The following is a 27081-nucleotide window of genomic DNA, read 5'->3' as shown; positions in this document are numbered from 1 at the left end:
GTATACACTTTAAATGGCTAAATTATATCAGTTTCCTATATGGCATGTGTAGTTGCCATACTTTTTTAAGCTAGTCCCTTTATTTTACTTTTTATGTAATTATAAGAGATCCTCAATTTTGTACTTCGGTAGGGTGAATAAAATAATTCAGATTCACTTGAGTGGTCCCTGTAAGCATGTAGTTAGTGGTTTTTAAGTCTTACAGATTCCATTATAGGAATAAAGTACTAATGATATTTCTGAATATGTGTTTGTAGCAAGTTAGGCTGAATGATAATACTGCTTTAATATTATCTGGCTCATCTCTGGCATTAGTATAACATAGGCTTTGAAGACGAGTTTAACTCTGCTTTAATATTAAATGAATTGATTAATCTTAATTCTATTTTAATTAAACAACCCCTAAATTTAATAGCCAACGAATTCATCCTTCAGTTTCTTACTTACAGTTTTAAATAATTATTAATACAATGACTAGTTTGTGATTAAGTGCTCCCTACTGTATGCTTGCCTCGCTTTCACCTAGAATCTAGGGCCATTACTTTCTGTAACCATTTCAGTGAGCTGCCATAGTTTTCAGTCTGTACTGTCACCTGATCCAAGCATGCGCCAAAATATCCACTGTTTCTGGCTCCTGTCTGCTGAATCTGCTTTGCAAACCCTTCGTTCCTTGAGCTTTTGCTTTAACCAGAAACCAAATTTGAAAAATTCTTTGGAGTGTGGACATATGCCATTTGCTTCCTTGCTCCCATGTTATGTAACTCTTTAGTGTTTATTAAACTTGTAAATACTTTACTAAATACAACAATGGCATCCCCATGTGCAAATGTGTGGCTCATGTGTCAAAATAAAGGCTGCTTGTGAATTTGTCAGAAGAATATGAATGCTACTTTTGCTGCATTCAGTTGTTTTGTTTTCTGTTGTTCTTTTTTGTTTCTTTAATTAGCCACTTATTCCATAGTGTTTGGTTTAATTATCTGATTATTTTATGTGTTATCTCAAGGTAAGTTTGATGTAAATAAACTTTGTATTCTATGTGGTTACACATATTTCATAGTAATTATTACATTTCCATTTAGACATGCTGGCCATTTCTAAAATACGTTTGATTTTAAAATAAGTAGCTTCTTCTATTTCTCATTAATTTTTAAAACAATCTTACAAATTTCATTTTTAAAACAGAAAACCTAAGCTACTGTGTATTACTGTGGTACAGAACAGATGTAGGCAAATCTAGTGTGAAGGAAATCCATTGTATAAAAAAAATTGTTTGCTTTTGTGAATAATATTTTAAACTTCCAGAATGGTTTAAGAAGTAAATAATAGCTTCTGCTAGTGAATTTAAGAAAATCTAGGCCTTTTATTTCACACAGTTTTCAGAAAAATAATTATTTTCTAAACTGAGGTATATTTCTGCTATCCTTTATGATACTTATTTTTGCAGAATCGTAAATAATTTGATAGGTTAGACCAGCTACTTCAGCAGAAGTTTGTCTTATCAACATTCCCATTTAGGAAAGAATGATGTTCAGTGGATGCTCAAATTGGTCCACACATTTGTCTTAGAAGGAAAAGGGAATGGATTTGAAAGTGTATCTGTGCTGTTAATGTGTGCATTACCGTTAGGAACGTGAAGGAGTTCCCTAACACAATAGTGTGCGTTCAAAAATGGGCCACCTAATTGTCTTGCACATTTAATTCATAATATTGATTGGTAATGCCATATTGTAGTCTTTTCTGTTTCTCTTCCTCTTATCTTTGTCTCATACTTTGATCTTCTCCTCAGTTTCCTGGAGTCTGCATTTCATTCTTTTCTTCTGAAAGAAAGTTTTAGGGTAGCTCTGTCTTGGTTGGATCCAAAACCTTAATTCAAGAACTGACTGGCATCATTTGTAGTTCTGGCTTTTATCTCCTCATTTCTCCCTTTTGCTGATCTCCTCCCTGTGGAGGAAACAAAGTCACATCATATTAATGTGAGCTATAAAAAGCCTCTTAACCTCTCTTTACTTTGCTGTCTTCAGTATTTTAATAGTGAGTATAATTCTATTTCTTCTACTTATTTGGAAAAACATTTTGAAAACTGGATGGATACTGCAATTCAAAAATAGAAAGTGTTTATTTGATTTTTCAGTTTTAATAGTGTTTGTGGAAAATTACACTAAGACCTTAGCATTCTATTTAGAATTGCTTCTTCTTACTCTTATTTTTATTTTTTTTATCTCAAATTGTTCCCAAACTGAAATGGCCATAAATAGAAACAAATCAGGATATGCTGATTATAGACAGTTTCTGTTTTTAACACCTCTGCACATAAAATGTTACTATAATTTGCAGCTGCTGTTCAATAATAGTTTGCAGCTAAATGCAAGTGATGAGGTATATGTGACACATGCTCCATTTATTATGCTCCATTTGCAAACAATATTGGACTTCTCTACGGTGATAAGATACAGTTCTGTGATTCTAAGCCATTTTCTTAATTATAATCATACAGGAAATTTATAGTATTCTGTCTAAAATTTGCCCTTACATACGTTAGCCAAATTATTTGTATTGATCTTTTAAATGTGTACTTTGTTTTCACTTTTGGATTGGCCCTTTATTTTTTATTACTTTGCTTTAGGAGTCACACCTCTTTAGAACGGCTTCAGATGACTTTCTGTCTTTTAACGTTGACAAATCTTTGCCTTGGAAAGAACCCAGACTATACTGGGTTATAAAAAACAGGTACCAGGAAATAAAATTAAAGTAAAATTAAATTTATGGCTATGACACATAGGGTGTTCCTTCAGTGAGGTGAGGCATAGCATATCCTCTTACTTTAAGATTAGAGTCTGGAGACTCTGAGACCCTGGGTCTGCATTTTAAGTTGTATCTAATAAAATACAGGTGTTCATTAAGTTAATTAAAAAAAATGGGTGATTTCTTTTCCAGTAGTCAAGTTTAAAATGTTAAATCTTAGGCTTTTTAGAAATAACATTTTAAAGATGAGGGGTTTTAAAATCTGTTACAGAACAATACTTCTTTACCTCCCAGAGTGTGCTTATTTTAATCATTTCATGTTCATCTAGATAGTGTCCTGTTGAGTAGTGAACTGATTTAAAATTTATTTTTCAGATGAACCAGAAACTCGAGATGCTTGGTGGGCAGAAATCAGACAAGAAATAAAATCACATGCGAAAGCATTAGGCTGTCATGCTGTAGTGGGCTACAGTGAATCAACTAGCATCTGGTAAATGATAACTTGATTTTCTAGGTGCCATGACTTAGAGGATGTCATCTGGAAGGGGAAAAGCTTTATGCAAATATAGAGAAAATGAAGTGGTAGGAGTAGAGCATTGGAGTACATCAAATAGAATGTAATGCCATCTTTGCTGCTTAATCACTGCAAAACTTTGGGAAAGTTAATTCCTCAGCCTCAGTTTATACATGAAAATGGAGATAATATCACCTATCAAATGAGGATTAAATAAGAATGTAATACAGGCTTATAGCAAGTATTAACATTAGGCCTGCTTTACTCCAGCTTGTGTGGCTTTGCTGGCTTCTTCCACTGAGACCTTGGGAATCCCTGATTGATTGTAAATGTGTCTTTAAAATTTGTGAACTCATTCTGCCCCCCTTTACTAACTGTAACATGACTTTCTCCTTCCAATAAAGTGTCTTTCCTACCTCTGCCCGGTTAAAAAGGCTCTTAATTTCTTTTTCTCCTACCTTCATTTGAACAACCTCTCCTCCTTTAAAGTCCATTCCATTCCATTGTTCAGAGTTATCTACCTCCAACACATTCTTCTGCCTTTTTAAATTACTTTTCTGCCATCTCCTTAATTACATCTCCTCTAGTCATGCGTGATTATCTCCTAACAGTCTGGCATTGTTGTTTCTCATTCTCAAGTCCCTGTCCCCACTTGACCTTCAACCGTATTTCAAACTTCATTGTTTCAGAAACTGTTCCATTTAAAAAATTTGAAACTATAAAATTTCACTCTCTGATCATAACTTAACGTTTTCCCACCCATCCCATTTACTCATTTACATTGCTAGTGTGTTCTTCCCCCTTTTCTTAATCGAGACTTTCCCAGTTAATCACTTAAGTTCTGGTTTTACTTGCTGTTCTGCTATTCTTGAACCTGACTTTGTAGCCCCTTAAAAGTTTACTTGATATCACTCTAGAAATCCTAGGACCTTCTGGCGCCCTCTTTTCCCACCTTCTGTTTTCAGATAATTCTTATTGCCAGATGTCTCTGCTCTTGTGATAATCATTACTGTTAGAGAAAAATCATTAAACTGTACTAAATCTAGGCATTACAGAGCTATGCTATCTTATCTTTTCTAGGCCTTCTCTTTTTCTTGGCAGATCATTTATTATACTCTTGAACTGTTCTATTCCCGTAGTAGTTCTGTTCTTGTTAAACTGCTAACTTAGTCATCCTTACCCTGCCCTTACTCCCCAGTAGACTTGCCACATTCATTGATTTAGATCCTAGAGATACGGTTTTAAAAGATATAGTTCTTGCCATCATATTCACATTCTATTGGGATATTATGGCAATATAGTAAATTTCATGGTAGGGATATTCCAGGATGCTTTGGTATCACAGAGGGTTGGTGGTCAGGAGTAGAATTGGAAGGAAGTGTCACATGAAGTAAATGATACTCTAACTGGGCCTTGGACGATGAGTATGAATTACTTAAATGAGGAAAAACAGGCATAGGGCATAGCATTCCAGGCTAAAGGAATCACATGTGTGAAGAACCAGAGGTGTAGAGTCAGCATGGTTGGAGATAGGTCACACATGGGGGAGTGGACAGAAATGAGTCCGTTTAATTTACTTAGAAGTTTGAGTTGATCTGACACAAGCGCCTTAATTTCTTTCTCTGACCTGAAAAACAACAACAACAAAGAATCTTTATATTTAAATCCCATCTTTACCCTTCTTCATGTTCTAACCCATCCTGCCCACCAATGTTGGATTAACTCCTTGCTATGCAGTTCTGCTCTTTTAACTCCTTGGTTCAAAAACCATCAGCGGCTCCATGTTATTCAGTGAGTTAAGTGTTGACTTTTGGACATTCTTACTGTGAACTTAGCTTTTCAGCCTGGCCTCCCTCTACTCATAGTTCCAGTGACCTGTCTTCTTTGGCTTCTGTTCCATTTATCCCTTGTTTCCAGCATTTCATCCCCAGGCTGCTACTTCCTCATTTTCTTTGGGCAAGCTCATCCAATAATTCTGTTTATTGTCTAACATTTTAGTTTTCAAATTGGGCATGTGTAATACAGAGTTTCCTTTTGCAGAATTATTTTGAAAATCAGTTTTTTTGACATATATATAAATAATGTAGTTTAAGCTCCTTTTAGTATATTTTGGATATTATACTATTTCAGATACTGTTATGTTGTTAAATTTAAATCAAGCTATAACAGTATAGAAAGTAACATAGTTAGGCTATTAGAAAAATTTTAATAAAATTTAACGTGCTTTTGGAGAGTATTTTAGTAAAATTTAATGAATTATTGGTGGTTCAACAATGTAGGTTGCTACTATTTATATTATGAAACATTCCAGTCTCAGTCTTACCATATTTTAAAGGAAATTATTGTTGTTATATTTTATACTTTTTAAGTAATGAATTCTTGCCCTCCGTTTTAGTAAAGTTGTATTACTTATATTTTCTACCCTAGCTTTAGAGATAATCCTGTGATATTATTTAATATTTAGTGGAGTCTAACTTGGATTTACAGAGCCCTGGTAGTACAGTCGTGAAAGCGTTCATCCGCCAACTGTCAGATCAGTGGTTTGAACCCACCAGCTGCTCTGTGGAAGAAAGATGTGGCCGTCTGCTTCTGTAAAGATTATAGCCTTGAAAAACCCTGTGGAGCAGTTTTACTCTGTCATACAGGGTCGCTATGAGTTAGAATTGACTGGACAGCAGCGGATTGGTTTTGGAACTTGGATTTAAATTGTCACCCTTATAACCACTTGGATATATAGCATTTTCTGAAGTTATATACCTGAAATGCTGACCTGTGTTTTTTTTCTTTCATAGTGAAGAGGTCTGTATTTTATCTGCATCCGGGACGGCAGCTGTACTGAACCCTAGATTTCTGCAGGATGGCACCGTGGAGGGCTGTTTGGAACAGAGGTTGTCATGGCAGCCTGGCTTCTTTTTCATAGGGGCAGAGAAGGGAAAGGTTGACTTCTTTTTCTTATAGCCAGAATAGTTCTTCTCTACGAGGGTGGGTTACAGTGGTATAGTGTGGAAGTCAGGATCAAGCACTTCACTGATTTTTAACTAACCATAGCAACAAAGAGACATTGGATTCTGTACTATATTGTAGACGTTGTTTCTAGTAGCTTGAATAATGTGTCACATAATGGCCACCAATTGGGGAATTTAAAGTTTACATTCCTTTGGTTTTGTCACAATTTAGAAATAATTATTTGATTTTTCTCTTCCTTTGTCCCTCCCCAAAATTGAAAAAGGTCATGAAACAGTTTTCATACAAAAGTTCCTTAATTTGCAAATAGTTAAAGCAATATATTATACAAAATTATGTATAAAATTTTCATGGAAAGTGAAGTATAAGTTTAACATATATAAAAATGAACAAGAATGTATTAGGTAAAAGAAGCTTACTTTTTTTGTTTATTTAGGTATTGGTCCCTTTAAACCGTTGGCTTTTATAAATGTCAGAAATGCTTTCCATAAACAGATAAAAAGGATCAAATGTATTTATATAAAACTATTAGTTTACCAAAGTCTACTTGGATATTATAAATCTTTTTTTTTTTTTATTGTACTTTAGGTGAAGGTTTACAAAACAAACTAGTTTCTCTTTAAACAGTACACATACTGTTTTATGCCATTGGTTAACAACCCCACGACATGTCAACACTCTGCTTTCTCAACCTTGGGTTCCCTTTACCAGCTTTCATATTCCTCCTGTCTTCTAGCCCTTGCCCCTGGGTTGGTGTGCCCTTTCAGTCTTGTTTTGTTTAATGGGCCTGTCTGATCTTTGGCTGAAGGGTGAACCTAGGGAGTGACTTCATTACTGAGCTAAAAGGGTGTCTGGAGGCCGTACTCTTGGGGTTTCTCCAGTCTCTGTCAGACCAGTAAGTCTGGTATTTTTTTTGTGAGTTAGAATTTTGTCCTACATTTTCCTCTAACTCTCTCTGGGACCCTCTGTTGTGAACCCTGTCAGAGCAGTTGGTGGTGGTAGCTGGGCAGGATATTATAAATCTTAATGACCCCTTACTCCATCATATATTTATTTGGGTTTTTTTTTTTTTTTGTCTGATTCTGTACTGATATATTGAGAATATATTAAGGAAGAAAGCAAAAAATTATCTTTTTAGGTAGATGTTATTCTGATTTTATAGAGGCAGCTCTGAGAGGATAAATAACTTGCCGAGGGTGGACACAGTTGAATTCAGATCTGTCTGACTTCGCTGTTACTTCTGTTGTATCAGGATGCCATCTCAACAATGAAAGAATAATATCTGGAATAATTTAATGTAATTTAAAGGATTATTGTGACAATTAAGTGAAATAATATATATAAACCACCTACAGAAAGCCTGTATTATAGTAGCTGTAGTATGAATTTTCTTTTTCTTTTCTAATTTGTCAACATGGCCAAGATTCAATTTCTCAAGAGGTACTTTAGGTTAGGGAGGTTTTGAGAACCCACATCTTCCTAGAGCCCTAGAAGATGTGGCTGGAGGAAACTCTGGCATTTTCCCTGTGGCTTCCTTCTGTCTCCATTCCTGTTCTGATTTCCTCAATTTAGTGAATAAAAGAAGGCTAGTGAAATACCTTAATTATTCTGAAATGAATTCATAAGCAGCATATTACAACAAACATTTTACAATGAATGGGGGCTGTGGGTGGTTCATTTGTGGATTGTGTGTCATAGTATATTGTTTATGGAAATGTATTGAAGTGTTTTGGTTTTCAGAAATGTTGACATGATCGCTGAAAATTTGAAAGTTTGTAGTATACCTATTTTTGACTTCCTTTCAGTTTTTTTTTTAAATACTTTTTTTCCCAAAATGTCCAGTTTTTAATAATATTTTTCTTAGGATTTTTTTTGTGCTTATATTTGTCTTGCATTTGTCAACTAGTAGGAAAATGATACCTTTATTGTCTAACTGTTTGTTTTAATGTTGTATGCTTTCACCAGTGTTCCTACAAATATTTAGAACTTTCATGTGGAAAAACTTTGTGACCATTAGTGGTTTTTATCAGGTGGTAAGTCATTAAACAAATGAATTTGTACAAAGTGACTTTCTACTTACATAAACTGTTTCTCTTTTGGGAAAGTATATGATTCTAATCTCATGCTCATCTGTAATTCTTATCAGTCATAGTGGTGCCCTCAGAGGCTACTGTGGTAAACTTTTGTATAGCGCCTACTGTATATGGGATATTTGTTTTTGAAAAAATGAATAGATTTTCTTAAAGATACCTTTTTTTCTTTTGTATTTATAGGCTAGAAGAAAATTTGCCTGCAGGCTGTGGATTTTGCCACATACCATATGATGAACTAAATATGCCATTTCCAGCTCATCTGACGTATTGTTACAACTGCAGGAAACAAAAAGTTCCTGATGTTCTCTTTACCACTATAGATCTCCCAATGGATGCAACAGTTATTGGAAAAGGTTGCCTTATCCAAGCAAGGTAGGTTTGTGAAACCAATATTTATGTCATAGAAAAAGTATGGGGTTTGAGGTCAAATTGACTAATTTTCACATATCTGCTCTGCTGTTTCCTGCCTGTGTGATCCTGGGCAAGTCAAGCTAGTTGAACCTTGCATTGTATGAGATATGAAATTTGGAGGAAAAAATGCCTTCTTTATAAAACTCAAATAAGTTTGTATGCAGAAGCATTTTTTAAAAGTGTTTCAGTTCTGTATAAATGTTAATTATTTTGGGGATTATTAATTAACCTGGTGCAGGGTAGGGATATAAATCAGTACACTCAGCTTTAATGAAATTAAATGTCACACATTTTAAAATTGACTGTCCTTTTTCTTTTAAAGAACAGTGGTATGGGGTCTTTTACTATTTCTTTTAGGTGTTAAAGAGTTTCGTTTAAAATGCACTAGAGTAGGAAATGCTAAATTGTTCCAGGCATATAGGAAATAGTGTAACTTAGTCTAGTTTGCCAACAACTGCCAGGCTGTCAAATCCATTGGACATTTCTGTCCTCATCTTACTTCACGTCTCACCAATAGCCAACATAATGGGTCATTTTGCCCACCTTGAAACTCATTTGACTTCACAGTGTCATATATTTTGTTTTTCCCTACCTTTATGTATAGTCTTAAGCCTCCTTGTTGACTCCTCCTCATTTTGTGATCCTTCAGATCTGTGTCTGAACCCTCTTTGTGAAGCTCTTTCCCTAGTTAAACTCATCAACTCCTGTAGGTCTGTATGCTGTCTATATGTCTATGACTCTCAAATTTAAAACTCCAGTCCAGAACTTTTTCTGAGCCTTAGACTCTTATGCCTGTCTGCTTTGATGTGTCATAGGCATCTCATGCAGTTGCAGTAGTACATCGACACAGAGCTGCCAGAAATTCAATTCAGATTCAGAAGAGGATGTGGAACAAGGGATATCATTGCTGTTGTCAGATGGATCCTGGCTGAAAGCAGAGAATACCAGAAAGATGTTTACCTGTGTTTTAGTGGTCATGCAAAGGCATCCGACTGTGTGGATCATAACAAATTATGGATAACATTGCGAAGAATGAGAATTCCAGAACATTTAATGGTACTCATGGGGAACTTGTATATAGATCAAGAGGCAGTTGTTTGAACAGAACAAGGGAATACTGTGTGGTTTAAAGTCAGGAAAGGTATGTATCAGGGTTGTATCCTTTCACCCTACTTATTCAGTCTGTATGCTGAGCAGATAATCTGAGAAGCTGGACTATATGAAGAAGGATGGGGCGTCAGGATTGGAGGAAGATTCATGAACAACCTGCAGTATGCAGATGACACAGCATTGCTTGCTGAAAATGAAGAGGACTTAGAGACATTTACTGATGAAGATTAAAGACTACAGCCTCAACATATAACAAAAATCCTCACAGCTGGACCAATAAGCAACATCATGATAAATGGAGAAAAGATGGAAGTTGTCAAGGATTTCATTTCACTTGGATCCACAATCAACACCCATGGAAGCGGCAGTCAAGAAATCAAATGATGTATTGCCTTGGGCAAATCTGCTGCAAAAGACCTCTTTAAAGTTAAAAAATCAAAGATGTCACTTTAAGGACTAAGGTGTTCCTGACCCAAGACATGGTGTTTTCAGTCGCCTCATACGCGTGCAAAAGGAGTAAATGAATGAGAAGTCCAAAGAAGAATTGATGCCTTTGAATTATGGTGTTGGCAAAGAGTATTGAATATACCGTGGACTGCCAAAAGAGTGAACAAATCTGTCTTGGAAGAATTACAGCCAGAATGCTCCTTTGAAGCAAGGATGGCAAGACTTCATCTCATATATTTTGGACATGCTATCAAGAGGGACCAGTCCCTGAAGAAAGACATCACGCTTAGTAAAATAGAGAGTCAGTGAAAAGTGGAAGACCATCAGCGAGATGGATTGACACTGTGGCTGCAACAGTGGATTCAAGCATAACAATGATCGTGAGGATGGCACACGACCAGGCAGTGTTTTGTTCTATTGTGCATAGGGTCGCTATGAGTCTGAACTTACTTGATGGCACCTAACAACAATAGCACACATCTCATTCTTGTCCCAAATTGAGCAGCTGATTTTCTTTACGTCTTCTCTATCACTTTCTCTATTTTAATAAATGGTACCTCTGTCTATCCAGTCCTCTCTCTATCATACTGAATCTGGTATTATTTGACATTTTCTTCTTTCACAACCTGTCACATCAAATTTATTACAAAGTCCTGTTGAGTTTTCTTTTAAAATATATTTCTCATTTACTTTGGCTTTTATTCCATCTTGTATCTCAGATCTTCCATCTGGGATGGCTTTTCTTCTGCTTCACATATATCCTTTATTACTTCTTTTGGTCAGTTTGTGGTGAACTCTTTTTGTTTGTCTGAAAAATCTATTTAATTTTATCTTTAAAAGATATCTTTAGTTGGCAGTTTTTTTCTTTGCACATATTGAAGGTACCATTCTACTGCCTTCTGTCTTTCATTGCTACAGTTGAGAAATAATCTACTAGTTTAACTGTTGTCCCTTTGAAGGTAACCTGTTTTTCCTCAAGTTGTGTGTGAGCTAAGGGGCCCTGGTGGCACAGTGGTTAAAGCTCTTGGCTGCTAACTAGAAAGGCTGGCAATTCAAACCCACTTGCTGCTCTGATGGCAGTCTGCTTCCATAAAGATCTACAGCCTTGGAAACCCTATGGGGCGGTTCTGGTTTGTCCTGTAGGGTTGCTATGAATTGGAATTGACTCGATGGCAGTGGGTCTGGTTTTGGTTTTTGGTGTGTAAACTATTCTGTTTGTCTTTGCTCATCTGCATGTTCACTATGAAATGCTCATGTATGAATTTCTTTATCCTACTTGGTAACGTGGAGCTTCTTGAATCTGTAGATTGGTATCTTTCATGTGTTTTAGAAAATATTTAGATATTAGCTATCTCTTCTCTTTTCTTGGGACTCAGATATATTTTAGATTTCCTCTTCTGTTTGTTACTATCTTGTTTGTATTTTCTTTTTGCCTCTTTATACTACATTTTAGGTAATTTATCTCCCAGTTCTTTAACTTGTTGTTTATTGCTTCTGCTGGCTATTATTCATGGTATCTTGTTTCTTTTGACTTTATCCTGGGTAGGATATTTGAAAATTCTTTATAGGAATAACTTGAAGCATAGCATGACAGTATCTTTTTCCTGAGATTTGTCAGATGCCTGGGAACACTACCAGTCCGTGATCACATTAAGCCAAGGTCAAGATTTGAGGTTCCCTAGACTATCTATTCAATTTGAACCCAGGTGGCAGTTCTTGGAAAGAGTTGGTACATTTCTGATTCATCTTCACTCAGAGGGTATAGATTTTTGGAATCCCAACTTATTGTAGGGACCTTTGAGCAGTCCCAGGGCTTTAATTTTTTTCTTGTCTTCTGAAGTTTTTTTTTTTTTTAATTTTTCTTTTAAGTTATTAAAATGGAAATTCAAGTTTGCTAGACTCTTAAATGTTCTCAAGCCATAATGGCTTCTCTGCTTACTAATATTTACTGTTGTGCCAGCTTTATGATGCATTTTTTCCTCACCTTTTTAAATGCTTTATACCCACTCCTCACTTACTGACATGGTTAGGTTCCAAAGACCAGGCCATTATGTGAAATCAGTGTTACCTGAGAGTAGGGGCCATACCTACTTTTTGGCGCCGGTGTCCTGCCCCCTCCTCCCTCGTTGCTCACTGTGGGTCACGGGCTCCGGATGCCTTCCCCACCACTGCGGAGCCAGCGAGGGTTGGGGGTGGTGGTGATGGTGGTAAGGTGTTGCCTGCCTCTTGCCGCCGCTGCCCACCGCATTGTGCTGCCGGTCCTGGGCGGGGACCCTGCTCATCTTCTATCTGCCCCAGCCCCGCAGCCCAGCGCTGCCCTCTTCCCTCTCCCACCTTTCCTGCGTATCCCACTGACCTCCCCAGCACCTTCAAGCCCTCACCTGGCCAACCCCTGCACGCACGCTCGCAACCTCTCATCGTCCTGGTCCTGTCGTCGCCCTGAGCCCTTCATGGCTGGACTGACACGTCGCGGATGAATGGGAGAAAGCGTTCTGCTGCTGATGGGCCGCCGTCCTTTGCATAGCCCACTTGTCGCTGGGGCCTCTGGTATATTGTTTGGGGTGATCCACGAGGGGTACCCTGGCCTGGCTGCTGCTCCGCGTGGGGTCCGGATCATCGGAGGCGCGCCCTGAGAATTTTTTCAAAGTTGTTGTAAATGCGAAACGTCAGATAGTGGATAAGTGAGGAGGAGGTTTATTTTGAAGTAATTATAGACTGAGGAAATCGTAAAAATAGTACAAAGAGTGCTGTGTACCCTTCACCCAGCTTAGCCCAATGGTGACATAAAACAATAGTGGAATATCATAACTAGGAAAGTGACGTTGCTACATTACTTTAACTCGATTTACAGACCTAATTAAGTTTTCACAGTTTTTAAAATTTGCATTTCTGTGTGTGTATTTGTAGTTCTGTGCAGTTGTATCTGAAGTGTAGATTGGTAGCACTACCACCACAGTCAAGATACAGAACACTTCCATCATCACAAAAGAGCTTCCTTGTACTCTCTCTTCCTACTTGCACTCTTCTCTCCCCCTCACCTCAGTCCTATGATGCTTTCAAGAATTTTTTTGTAAGTATATAATTTATCCAGTTTTTTTGTTTTAGGTAGGAGGGTATTAGTCTCTATCAGCACTTCTCAAGAGTGTGGTCCCTGGACCAGCAGCATAACCATGTCTGGGAACTTGTGAAATACATATTCTCAGGCCCCACCCCAGACCTATTCAATCAAAAACTCTGGGGGGTAGAGCCTAATTTTTTTGTTTTTTTTTACCAAGCCCTCCAGGTGACTCTTAATGTATACTAAAGTGTGGGAACCACTGGTCTAAATAGCTTAGCTTGCCAGTTTTGGAGATAGGAAATCTTGTTCTCTTTTCTTCATCTTTAGTGTTACCATTTTTGTCCAACCTTTCATTGGCAGTTACTGCAGTAGCCTCTTGTCTACCATCTCCACATCAAGTCTGCCACCTTCACTCCATTCTCTGTGTAGTAATATTAATGATGTCCTAAAATATGAATTGGATCATGTTGTTACTTAAAACCTGTGTGGGATTTCCTATTGCTGGTCAAATAAAACCAAACTCCCTACCATGACCAATAAGCACTTTACCGTGATGGCACCCCTGCCTAACTCTGTACCCTCATCCATACTACTCTCACCCTTGCTGTCTTCACCTTACCTATGATAGTCTCTTCTTGGTTCTTCTGATATGTCAGCTCTATTTCTTAAATGTTGTTACTCTTTTAGCTCCATTGTGTTCTTTGATCTCAGCTCAGCTACCATCACCTCCATGAGCCCTTCTCTCTAGCTGTTCCCACTGACTTTACCTAATTCATTTTTTTCAGGCACCTGACTCTTGAATAATCTGAGATTGCTTTGTTTCTTGTTTACTCCTACCCCACTCAGTTGGACTACAACCTCAGGGACAGGATTTTGTGTTTCGCGCACTGATGAATGCTCACCACCTAGTACAGTGCCTGGTACATAGTAATTGCTCAAGCAACTTCTGTATTTTTTAAATGAGTGCATTAACTTATGTGCCATTACGAAACCTAAGATTTTAAATTATACTCTTTAGTGATTCTAGTCAGTATGTATTTAATTTTTTGAGATTTTGAGGTTTTTCACTTTTGTTTATTTAAATGACTTCAGTGAAAGGTTATATTCAGTGACAGAAATGCAGAAAAGGTTATTGTTATAACTTTGGCCCATTTGCAACAAGTAAATATTTTAAAATCAAGTATACTTTTAGAAAATTAAAAAAAAATTTTGACATCTCTTAAGATGCTACCAAGACTATAGTCCACTCATTAAATTATTTTTCTTAACAGGTTATGTCGCTTAAAAAAGAAAGCACAGGCAGAAGCAAATGCCACAGCTATCAGTAATCTGTTGCCATTCATGGAATATGAAGTGCATACTCAGCTAATGAATAAGCTAAAACTCAAAGGAATGAATGCTTTGTTTGGACTGAGAATTCAAATCTCAGTGGGTGAAAATATGTTGATGGGCTTAGCAGTAAGTTTACATTTTTTTGTTTGTGATTTCTATAGTTGTAGTAGATTCTGACTGATGTGGCTCCAAGAGTGTTTTAAAAAGACTTGCCTAAAGAAGCTGGCATCAAGACTTTTAAGGGTCAGTGGTATTTTAAGAAGTGAAGAATCTGGCAACAGGCTTTCAAATATTTTAAAGGACTTAATCAGAAATTTTAAAAATTATCATGTGTAACTCCCTTAGTAAGTGGACCACCATTGTTCTAGGCTGTTTGTATATTGATAAAACAAGGTTTCTCTGTCTTGTCAGTATTGACATTTTAGGTCAGAGCTTGCGTGGGGAGCTGTCCTGTTCATTGTAGCATATGTAGCAGCATCTGGGCCTCTACTCACTGCATGCTGCTAGCATCCCCTAGTTGTGACAACCAAAAATGTCTCCAGACATTGCCAAATGCCACTTGGAGGACAATATCACCCCTGCTTGAAAGCCATCGTGCTAAAGCAATCTTTAGTTTTAAAATGGGGACAATAAGGAAAACCCTGTTTGAAAATGTGTTCTGACTTGAGTGAGGAAAGCCAGAGCTGCCTTGTAAGTGGCATGGGACCCAGAGAACTAGGTGTCTGCAAAATACATATCGATTAGATGGAACCTGAGCAGTCTCTTATTCAATAATATTTATGGAAATCTTCTAATATTCTAGGCATTTTGCCAGCCAGGATTTTTAACTGTGTTACTGCCAATTTTCAAATTTGAATTCTCTGCCATATTTCTGGGACATGTGTAGAAATTTAATTTTAAGGAATTTATTAAATGGGAAGCTTGACTTTTTTTTATCAGTTGGTATTTGTAGGTAAATGGCTAAATTGTTTCTTCCTGCATCTGTTCTTTCTCTAAGAGCAAGTATGTAAATTTCTGTAGGGTATAATTGTGTGATGATGATAAAAACTGATTAGGTGTCACAATTTTTTTACAAGAGAAATTTGTAATGGTTAATGGAACTAATTTTATGTTAAAATATCTGATAATTAGATTAACTTGGGGGAAAAGTATTCATTTTAATTTAGCGATCTAAAAACTTGAATCTTAGCAAGGACATTACATAAATGTGGAATTTGGGCTCAATCCAAGACTGTAGTGATTGGTGGGTGCCTCTAGGAACTAAACTCAAATTCAAAGATTTAAAAATGTTGTGCAATTATATAAAACACTTTTGATGGTCGAGCCCTTGGAAACTATTTTGTGTCCCCAGTATAATTTTTCAAGGCATATCTTAAATATTACTTTTTCTGATTCTTACTAATACTTTGCTTTTTGATCACTAGTGGTACTTAACAGCTGTTTGACATTTGGGTCTTTGTGCTGTTTTTTGGCTTCTGCACTTAAATCTCAAGGTCTAAGAGTAGCTTCCACAATAGTGACTCCGATGAGTGCCTTCCAGCTGTGTGGCACTGTGCCACTCCAGAAGGAATGTAGTATTATCTTCACTTCACTTTACAAGAGGAGAAAATGGATGCTCTGATGGGTTGATATTGGTTGATATGGTTACATGTGCTGGAACTTGATTTCAAACCTAGCTGTATCTGGTTCCAGAGTCTATGTTTTCAAGCTTTCTGGGCTGTTGCCTTGCTAATCAATGCAGCTGAGAAAGTGCTACAGATGGTATGGCATAGAGTCTTCATATGGCATAGTACGGGTTCAAGGTTGAACCTCAGATACAGGGTCATGAATGCAGTGATGGAGACTAGTGAACAAACCAGGAGAGTGGGAGCTCCTAAGGATCAATTTCATCTGCTGGGAAGACTTTGCCATAGAGTATTGTAGCCTTTTTAGGATGGACTTTGATAAAATTGGCAATTGATTACTTTAAAATATAATAATAACAATTCAAACAGTTCAAAATACAGAAGTATCCAAAGTTAAAAGAATTTTCTCTCTTCCCCATCCCACCCCTTTGATGTTAGCAATTTGATATTCGTACTTCTATGTATTTTTAACTTTGCTTAATTAAGCATATTTAAATATAAACGCACATACATATGTTTATAAATTCTATCTTGTTTTGTGTTTCCCATAGTAGTTTTCCATTATTAATGGTGTATAGTACTGGTACAGAGTCAGATATTAATAGTCATTCAGTAAAAGATTTAAAAAATAACTCTGTATCAAGTGAAGTTTTCCTTCTTGGAAATTACAGAGGTAATTACTGGTCTTTTAGAGTGAGGAACGCTCAGATTCAAATCTGTTCTCCACATTTATTGACAGTGTGATCTGGAGTATTTACCTATCCTTTTTGAGCCTTAGGTTCTTCACTTAAAGTTTTGCCATTGTTGCATGTTTACAAAAGTTTCTCTTTTACTTTTGCCAGTATTAAAGGTAAGTTACCTACTCATTCATGAAAAATTATTTTTAATAACTTTTAATCTTTTTTTCCTAAGCTATTTTTTAATGCAACTTACTTTTTACAATCATAGGGTAAATATTTAAAAACTGTGATTGGGTGTGTAGTGAAAAGTAAATCCTTCCTCTGACTCTCATTCCTCACCTATTCAGGGTCTTCCCCAGAAACAACCAACTGCTGTTATCACTTTTTTTTGTGTGTGCTCTTCCAGAGATGCCTTATGCATATACTAATGCTATTAACTTTTTCCTACAGTACAAAGACCACATTCTTAAATATGAGAACTTAAGAACTATTATTCTTTAATTTTTTTTTTCTGATCATTTCCCCTTTATTTTTGCAAGTCTGCCACAGGTGTATATTTAGCAGCTTTACCAACACCGGGTGGTATTCAGATTGCTGGAAAGACTCCTAATGATGGCTCGTATGAACAGCATATATCACATATGCAGAAGAAGATAAATGACACCATTGCTAAGAACAAGGAGTTATATGAAATCAATCCTCCAGTAAGTAAAATAAATCTATATTGAAAATACATCATTTATTGTTTAGGTTTAAGTATATTTTTAGATTATCTTATTTTGGACATAAGAAATGCATTTTCATGGTTTAGATTGGGTCAAAGACTTATTCTTTCATCCTCCTTTACATCTTTGCTCAAATGTCTCCTTTTTAGGGAGGTCTCCTTTGCAACCCTGTTTAAAGATTACAGCTTTCCCATGCACTTTGGACACTTCCTATCTCCATTCCCTATTTTATCGTTATCCTTAACTCTTCTTTTTCTCTCTCACACACAGATTTTTGTGTTTTGGTCTATCGTCAGCTTCTCCCAGTAGAACATAAGGTCCATCAGGGCTAGAACAGTTCCTCACAGTACTAGTCTCTCAATAAATACTTGTTAATGGTGGAATGAATGGTTTGAAATGCCTTTTTTTTTTTTTAAACAGAAAAATGGCTTATTTATAGTAAAAACGTGAAGCATACAGAATATTGCATTTCACCTCTTGTCCAGCCAGTCATTTCTGGATATTTTGATATTTGAACATCTACTAATAGTGTTTATGCCCACTGGGAAGAATGATGTGCAAAGTCTTATGTTAGGGCTCTGTTTTATTCTTCATTTATCAATTCTAATGATACGAGCTTAATAGTGTTTATCATCTCTGTAAGTTCATTCTGAATCTGGAAGAACTGACCACTCCTCCATTGTGCTTCCGTTGTACCTGTATGTACTTTTGTCATAGTGCCTGATACATTTTATTGTAATTAGGTTTTACGTGTTTATCTTCCTTTACTATAATGTAAGCCCCTTGAAGGCAGGGACGTAGTTAAATGAGAATGTGAACTAATGAAGTTACTTCATTATCTTATAAATATTTGTTGAACTTCTACTATGTGTCACATTTTACGTATCAGAGAAGGGAGTAAATCCACTAAGAGTTTTTAAATTCCAGCATAAATGAATTTCATGTGTTGAATATGATCATGTATTTCCACAAATAGATACATCAGATACTGACTACATCATAGGCTTTTAGTATAATATCTCAGAATTTGGTTGGGAAATTTCAGTATATAAGGTTAATTACCAGGCTTATTGGTCCACTTGTGAGGATTTTTGTTTTCTTTATGTTGAGGTGTAATCCGTATGAAGGCTGTAGTCTTTAATCTTCATCATTAAGTGCTTCAAGTCTTCCTGGCGTTCTGCGAGTAAGGTTGTGTCATCTGCATTTTGCAAGTTGTTAACGAGTCTTCCTCCAATCCTGGTGCCACGTTCTTTTTCATATAGTCCAGCATAACTTGTCATGATCCATATAGTCAAATGCCTTTGCACCTTGAATAAAACACAGGTAAACGTCCTTCTGGAAGCCCTGGTGGCATAGTGGTTAAGAGCTATTAGATCTACCAGCTGCTCCTTGGAAACCCTATGGCGCAGTTCTGCTCTGTTCTATAAGGTTGCTATGAGTTGGAATCGACTTGATGGCAGTGGGTTTACGGGTAAACGCCCTTCTGGTATTCTCTGCTTTCAGCACGGATCCATCTGACATCAGCAATGATATCCCTGGTTCCACGTCCTTTTCTGAATCCGGCGTGAATTTCTGGCAGTTCCCTGCTGATAGACTGCTGCAGCTGCTTTTGATTTATCTTAAGCAAAATTTTACTTGTGTGAGATATTAATGATACTGTTCGATAATTTCACATTCTGTTGGATCACTTACTTTGGAATGGGCGCAAATATGGACCTCTTCCAGCTGGTTGGCCAGGTAGCTGTCTTCCAAATTTCTTGGCGTAGAAGAGTGAGTGCTTCCACTGTTGCATCTGCCTGTTATAGTCTCAATTGATATTCTGTCAATTCCTGGAGCATTGTTTTTGGCCTTTGCCTTCAGTGCAGCTTGGCTGTCTTCCTTCAGTGCCATTGGTTCTTGATCATATGCTACCTCCTGAAATGGCTGAATATCGACAAATTATTTTTGGTACAGTGACTCTGTGTATACCTTCCATCTTCTTTTGATGCTTACTGTATCGTTCAGCATTTTGCCCATAGAAAACTTCACGGTTGCAACTCGAGGCTTGAATTTTTTCTTCTCTTCTTTCACCTTGAAAAACACTGAATGTGCTTTTCCCTTTTGGTTTTCTAACTCCACTTCTCTGCACATGTCATTATAATACTTTGTCTTTTCGAGCCGCCCTTTGAAATCTTCTGTTTAGCTCTTTTACATCAGCATTTCTTCATTTGCTTTAACTATTCCACGTTCAAGAGCAAGTTTAAGAGTCTCTTCTAATATCCATTTTAGTCTTTTCTTTCTTTCCTGTGTTTTTAATGATGTTTGCATTCTTCATGTCATCCCACAACTCGTCTAATTTTTGATTATTAGTGTTCAGTGCATCAACTCTGTCCTTGAGATTGTCTCCAAATTCAGGTGGGATATACTCAGAGTTGTACTTTGGCTCTTGTGGACTTGTTTTAATTTTTTTCTGCATCAGCTTAAACTTGCATGTGAACAGTTGATGGTCTGTTCCACAGTTGGCCCCTGGCCTTTTCTGACTGCTGATATTAAGTTCTCCATTGTCTCTTTCCACAGATGTAGTCAGTTTGATTCTTTGGTATTCCATCTGGCAAGGTCCATGTGTATAGTCACTGTTTTTGTTGTTGAAAAGAAGTATTTCCAATGAATAGGTCATTGGTCTTACAGAATTCTATTGCATGATCTCCAGTGTCATTTCTGTCACCAAGGCGGTATTTTCCAACTGCCAGCCCTTCTTCGTTTCCGACTTTCACATTCTAATCACCAGTAATTATCAGTACATGTTGAGTGCAAGTTTGATCAATTTCAGACTGCTGACGTTGGTAAAAACCTTCAATTTCTTCATCTTTGGCATTCATGGTTGGTACATAAATCTGAATAATAGTATTAACAGATCTTGCTTGTAGGCATATGAATATTATCCTTTTATTGACAACATTGTACTTCAGGATACATCTTGAAATGTCCTTTTTGACAAGGAATGCGATGCCATTCCTCTTCAATTTGTCATTCCCAGCATAGTAGACCGTATGATTGTCCAATTCAGAATGGCCAATACCAGTGCATTTCAGCTCACTAATGCCTAGGATATCAATATTTTTGTGTTCCATTTCATTTTTGATAACTTCCAGTTTTCCTGGATTCATACTTCATATGTTCCATATTCTGATTATTAGTGAATGTTTTCAGCTGTTTCTTCTCATTTGAGTTGTGCCACATGAACATTTGAAGGTCCCGAAAACTTCACTCCGTCCATGCCATTATGGTCGACTCTACTTTGAGGAGATAGCTCTTCCCCAATTGTCTTTTGAGTGCCATCCAACCTGAGGGGCTCATCTTCGGCACTATATCAGACAGCATTCTGCTGCTATTTATAAGGTTTTCACTGGCCAATTTTTTACAAGTAGACCACCAGTTCCTTCTTCCTAGTCTGTTTTAATCAGGATGCTCTGCTGAAACGTGTCCTCCATGGATGACCCTGCTGGTATTTGAAGTACTGGTGGCATAGCTTCCATACTCATAGCAACATGGAAGCCACTACAGTATGACAAACTGACAGACAAGTAGTGGTTACTATAGAACTTTGAATAAAATTTCCCATCAGTAAGAAAAGACAAAAGATCAGAATCCTATGTAAGAACATAAATTTTTAAATCTTACAGTGTATGAGGACTTTTATATAAAGCCTGGTAGAAAATACGTATAGCCTAGGGTGCTGAACTTATAGGACAGAGTAGAACTGCCCCATAGAGTTTCCAAGGAGCACCTGATGGATTTGAATGAACTGCTGATCTTTTGGTTAACAGCCGTAGCACTTAACCACTGTATCACCAGGGTTTCTCTACTCATTGTAGTATCCTTTGTGTACGCTAGATGTCAGTGTTACCTGCTTATATCTGTGACACATTTATAAATTTCAGGATTGGTGAGTGAATCAGTAAGGCTGTTGTTACAGATTAAAGAAATATCCTTTATAAAAGGTTATTTTATTAGTTGTAAAGGTTGTATTTAAAGATAGACTTTTTTGAAAATATTTTACAGAGCCCCCCCCCCCGTAATTGTCTTAATTCTTTTTATTTTTGGTAGTTGTCTAAAAAAATTAAATTCAAATTGAAAAAGACAATCTTATATAAAGTAATTATTTTTCTTTTAGGAGATATCTGAAGAGATTATAGGATCTCCCATCCCAGAACCTAGACAACGCTCAAGACTTTTAAGATCTCAATCAGAAAGCTCTGATGAAGTTACAGAATTAGACCTTTCACATGGTAAAAAAGATGCTTTTGTTTTAGAGGTAATATTTTTTTATTGCATTAGACTAATTTCTTAAAGTTTTTTCAAGATGACATAGTATTTTTACAATCAGATTCTGAATTGATAGTTTTGTATCATTACAACTGTTATAAATATCAAAAATGCGGTTTTATTTTAGAAATTGCAACGAATTCGAAATTGGCAGAACTTGGTAATATATTTTTTGTTCAACACCAAATGACTGATGTAATAATGCAGATGGTTCTGCAAAAACTAATGCATGGGTTGGAATATAATTAAAGTAATAATAACCCTCTGTAGTATTTTTTTTCCAAATTTGAATGAATTAAAAAACTAAAGTGTTTTTTCACTTACCTGCTTTATGTTGTAATACGTTACTATAATTATAACATTTTGTATATAATATATAGTGTTATGAGCACTGTGAATTCTAAGTATAATGTTTTCTTGCTGTTTTCAGAAGATTTAATTGAATTTCCAGTATATAAAATTCACTCGGAATATTAAGAACTTTCCTAGATAACACACAAGTCACTCACAAATCTGCTCCCTCCAGGGCTCCCCTTAGTAGAATACTTAGCCTTGCAAGAAATAGAAGATCCTTTTTAATAATGAAAGAAGGGAATATAAATGAGGATACTAAGAAATGACGTGGTAGGACGCAAGTTGAGATCATGCCCTGATCTCAGTAAAGCTGTAAACTGGTGGGAGAGTAGTGTTGTGGTGGGATTGGAGGCTTGAGGAGTCTGGAACAGTGAATGCGATCAGTATGTCAGCCACAGGGGAGGAGTGAGGCCCATGTTAATTTGTAGAAAACCTGAAGGTTGTGATTTTATGCCTTTTTCTTGTGTTGCTTACAGCCTTGAGAATGGAATAAATGAGGCTTGATAAAAGAATATGTCAGGTCAAGGGGGTAAAGGGTTCTAGGGTACTATAAGGCCTGGTGATCTACTTCTCAAAAACCAGCCATTGAAAACGCTATGGAGCATAGTTCTACTCTGACACGTGGAGTCGCCATAAGCCAGAACTGACTTGATGGCAACTAGTTATTCAAAGTGTAATCTGACTAGCTGTAGCATCAGCATTTCCTGGGAGCATGCAAATTCTTGGGCCCCACCTCTGAACTAGAAGGTAAGAATTTTAAGGTGTGGCCCAGGAATCTGTTTAACAAACTGTCCAGGTAATTCTAAGTGTTAAGTGAAGTTTGAGAAGCGCTGAGCTAGAGCATCATTGATATGTCTGATTCTGCGATAGTGACTGAGCAGTGCTTCAGTTGAATGTGGGCTGGGGACTGAGAGGAAAGGGCAGACTCAGTAAGAGAAGGAGCCAAGAGACAGGGCGTTGTAACAGAATGCACAAGATCCTTGGTGTGCAGTGTTTTGGGGAATTGTGGGAATATATGTCCAGCTGGATATTTTCGCTGTTTTTTTTTGCAAGGAAATACTGTAGTATAGGAAAAATAGTATTTCAACTAAGTTTCTCTTAAGTCTGCCTTTATATTTATTTGTTGTATAACAGCTCTGTTTAGTAAAAAAAAAATTATTGCACTGTTAACTTAAATTGAGGTATAGTGACTGCAAGTCCTTTGTAACATGTTCTCAAAAGGGAATGAGAAAGCAATCATCTTTTTCTTTCTTGGCTTGGCGTACTTTAGCGTGTAAAATATTCCATTTTGTAGTATTTGTACAAGTATTTGTACAGTTATAAGAAATATTTGTAGTTATCACTGTTGAGAAATTTACAGATACTAGAAAAAAAATTTCAAGATACACGTTTTAACTTAGGGTAGAATGGGCCTACTTTTCCTTGACTCTTTTGTTTTCTACTTAGGAAATTTTTTTAAAAAAGTATTTTTTAAAATCTGAAGTGATTCTACATTTACTACTTACTAGTTTTATTTTATTTTTTGTTTCTGTTATTGAAAATATACACAGCAAAACATACACCAACTCAGCCGTTCCTGCCCATACAGTTCAGTGACATCGATTATGTTCTTGTGAGTTGCTCAACTGTTCTCACCCTCCTTTTGTGAGTTGTTTACCTACATGAACATAAACTCACTGCCCTCTAAGGTTTCTATCTAATCTTTTGAGTTGCTTTTGTCACTTTCATCCCATGTAGGTAGTTCTTAAAAGAACATAATACTCAAGGCAGATATTTTTTACTAGCTTTAATCTTTTTATTTTCAGATTGATGACACAGATGCCATGGAAGATGTACATTCTCTACTTACTGATGTTCCCCCACCTTCAGGTGAATGGAAAACAATTATTTCTTTACCTTTGAGACGAAACTAGTTTTGCATATCAGTAGTTTATAATTCTTATAGTACTAACTTTATTTAAAAGGCTTTACCAGTGTCACGTCCTGTCTTGTACTTTATTGTTCCAAGGCTGAAAAAACATGGTTTTAAAATATTTATATTAGAACTTGGGTGGAACTGTAGCTTAATTCTTTTATTTTTATCAATGAAATTGATAGATTAACTATAGATAGTTTAAAGTCTCCTAAACATGTAGTTTTAGAGAAAAAGACTAAAAGGATCTTACAGTTAGGACTGCATGTAATAACTAAAATGTTATTTTTTGACAAATTAAATGAAATGCTATTCATATATTTTAATTCAAATTTATTTTGACAGGCTTTTATAGTTGCAATACAGAAATTATGCCAGGTATAAATAATTGGACATCTGAAATACAGGTACACTTTTTAGTCTTAATTTTAAGTAAATTCCACACAGTATGTTTCTTTTTGACTTCCTTGTTGCAGTTATATGCTGTCCTTTTTCAGACCACATTGGTTATTAATATTGTTCATTCTTCGGCAGTTTTACCTACTGTTGTGATGTATAGTTAAATTTTTTTTTAAATAATGAAATTACATGATTTTATATTTCTTCATGTTCAGATGTTCACATCGGTAAGAGTAATCAGATTAAGCAGCCTTAACCTGACTAATCAAGCTCTTAATAAGAACTTTAATGACCTCTGTGAAAATTTGCTCAAGGTAGGAACCTTCTCGCTAAAATTTAATTAAGACTTTTTAAGAATCATAAAAAATTTGAAAACAAAGTGTATATATTCCCTGAAATACCTTACACAGTTTTGGGCTGACTTATTTTTATTTACATGTCCTTAAGCAGGCCCGTCATCAGGTGAAATGTTAAAGTCGTCTTCTTTTTTAATATCTCATACTCTAAAATAAGTATATAGTTATTTCATAGCTTTAAAGGTCATAAAATTTATTCTGTATATGTTAAATATAATTGAACCGTACTGTCTGCTTAAATATTAAGAATGTATTTTTAATATACAACTAGACAAAAAACAACTGGATCAGCTTTGTTTTAATGCTATTTGCCATAATATAATGTGAATTAAAAAAAATCAGGTTTTACAAACTTTTAAATTAAAGAAGTGACATTACTAATATTTTCTGTTATACAGAGCCTGTATTTTAAACTACGATCTATGATCCCCTGCTGCCTTTGCCATGTAAATTTTACAGTATCTCTGCCTGAAGATGAATTAATTCAGGTAACTAAGATTCAGTTTATTATTAAAGAAGATTTCTGGCTTTTATCTGATCTGTTTTAATATTATAATTTTACCATTATTAAATCATTTAAGTACAGACTATTTTATCTGAAAACATTTTTAAACATATGTCAGCATGAAGCCAAGTCTGTGTTTCTTTTGTCTGAGCCCTAGTCATCTGCAGGTGGAATCACACGTGTGTTCCAGCGTGTATACAGTAGGATGTGTGTTTCTCTTGAGAAGGGTCTTGGGCACTTTCTGGACTATCTAGGCTTAGGTATACCCATTGGGTTTAGTTGTTATCTGAATGTCTGAGTTTATATATAATTTTCCTTGAGGATCTTAAACAGGAAGGGCAGCTGAGCAAATTGTATAGGCTGTTTCATGATACTGAAAAAGATTTATGAGAAACTTATTTTGGCAGTGATTTTTTTTGCTAATCATATTATTTCTCTGATTCTAGGTTACAGTCACAGCAGTTGCGATAACTTTTGACAAAAATCAGGCCTTACAGACCACAAAAACACATGTTGAAAAGTCATTGCAAAGAGGTAAACCTTTGATGAATGAGAAGTGTGTCCATGTTTGCCTGTGTTACAGTTCAGTGATCAAATATAAAGGACTGATAGATTAAGTAGATGACTTGTTTCTTGAAAAGATATTACCATTTTTTTTTCTGTTCATCTCAACCAAGATAACTGCGTGGATAAGCATGTGGCTGACTTGATATTTTTCATACACGTATAGGTGGTTGACTGTTATTTATGTAGATAATGCTGGAGTTTCCTTAACTTTGATTATATGATATTAATTCTGCATTAATTCAGGGGTTTCTATCCCAGAACCTCTGAGGAAGTCTTCAAGGCATTTGAGAGCTCACTGATATAGTAACCAAAATTGTATGCCTGTGCATTTTTCTCAGGAAAGTTTCCATAGCATTCAGCAGCTTCCCAGAGTTGTCATTAATCCAGTAAAATTTAGAACTAAGGATTGATTTACTGCAAAACGAAAAAAACCAAACCCAGAGCTGTTGAGTTGATTCCGACTCATAGCTACCCTATAGAACAGAGCAGAACTGCCTCATAGAGTTTCCAAGGAGCACCTGGCAGATTCGAACTGCTGACCCTTTGGTCAGCAGCCGTAGCACTTAACTGCTATGCCACCAGGGTTTCCGATACATGCAAAGAAATGCTAATTGTTAGAAACCAGCTATGTGTTCTGAAAAAAATAAAAACAGGCAGGAAAAATATTACACTTTCTAAAGTTTAAATGACTTACTGGCTAAATGAAGTATTTATGATTAGTAGGTTTTGGCCTGAAATTTTTAAAGTTGATTACAGTCTACATGTATGGCATTGGTAAGATTTGAGCATTGAGTTAATGTTGTGTAGATGTATTATGTGTTCAGATACTTACCAAAGAAGATAGCTAGTAACTGGTTTAAGTATTATAGGACTAGTAAGGTACAACATATAGGATTTAAAATAATTAAAAAACACCCAGTTGCCCTCGTGTTGGTTCTAGCCCCAACTCCTGGTGACCCGACATGTGTCAGAGTAGTGGAAC

At 36.2% G+C, this 27081-nt stretch overlaps 1 protein-coding gene across 7 annotated transcripts in view; it reads left to right on the top strand.

Annotated features, from left to right (window-relative positions):
* Positions 1–27081, top strand: part of C2CD5 (C2 calcium dependent domain containing 5) — a 99444-nt gene that overhangs the window by 47386 nt on the left and 24977 nt on the right. For all 7 annotated transcript variants that reach the window (XM_049882624.1, XM_049882623.1, XM_049882622.1 and 4 more), the window contains 11 exons: positions 3118–3232; positions 6049–6144; positions 8494–8685; positions 14611–14797; positions 17516–17680; positions 21855–21995; positions 24166–24229; positions 24618–24679; positions 24887–24985; positions 25426–25515; positions 25979–26066. In XM_049882624.1, the coding sequence (XP_049738581.1) occupies positions 3118–3232; positions 6049–6144; positions 8494–8685; positions 14611–14797; positions 17516–17680; positions 21855–21995; positions 24166–24229; positions 24618–24679; positions 24887–24985; positions 25426–25515; positions 25979–26066 (1299 nt within the window). The remainder of the gene's footprint in view (positions 1–3117; positions 3233–6048; positions 6145–8493; positions 8686–14610; positions 14798–17515; positions 17681–21854; positions 21996–24165; positions 24230–24617; positions 24680–24886; positions 24986–25425; positions 25516–25978; positions 26067–27081) is intronic.

The sequence above is a fragment of the Elephas maximus genome, chromosome 4 (genome assembly GCF_024166365.1).
Source record: "Elephas maximus indicus isolate mEleMax1 chromosome 4, mEleMax1 primary haplotype, whole genome shotgun sequence".
Classification (NCBI taxonomy): domain Eukaryota; kingdom Metazoa; phylum Chordata; class Mammalia; order Proboscidea; family Elephantidae; genus Elephas; species Elephas maximus.
Note: the sequence above shows the minus strand (reverse complement) of the source record. Positions and strands in the feature narration are given on the sequence as shown.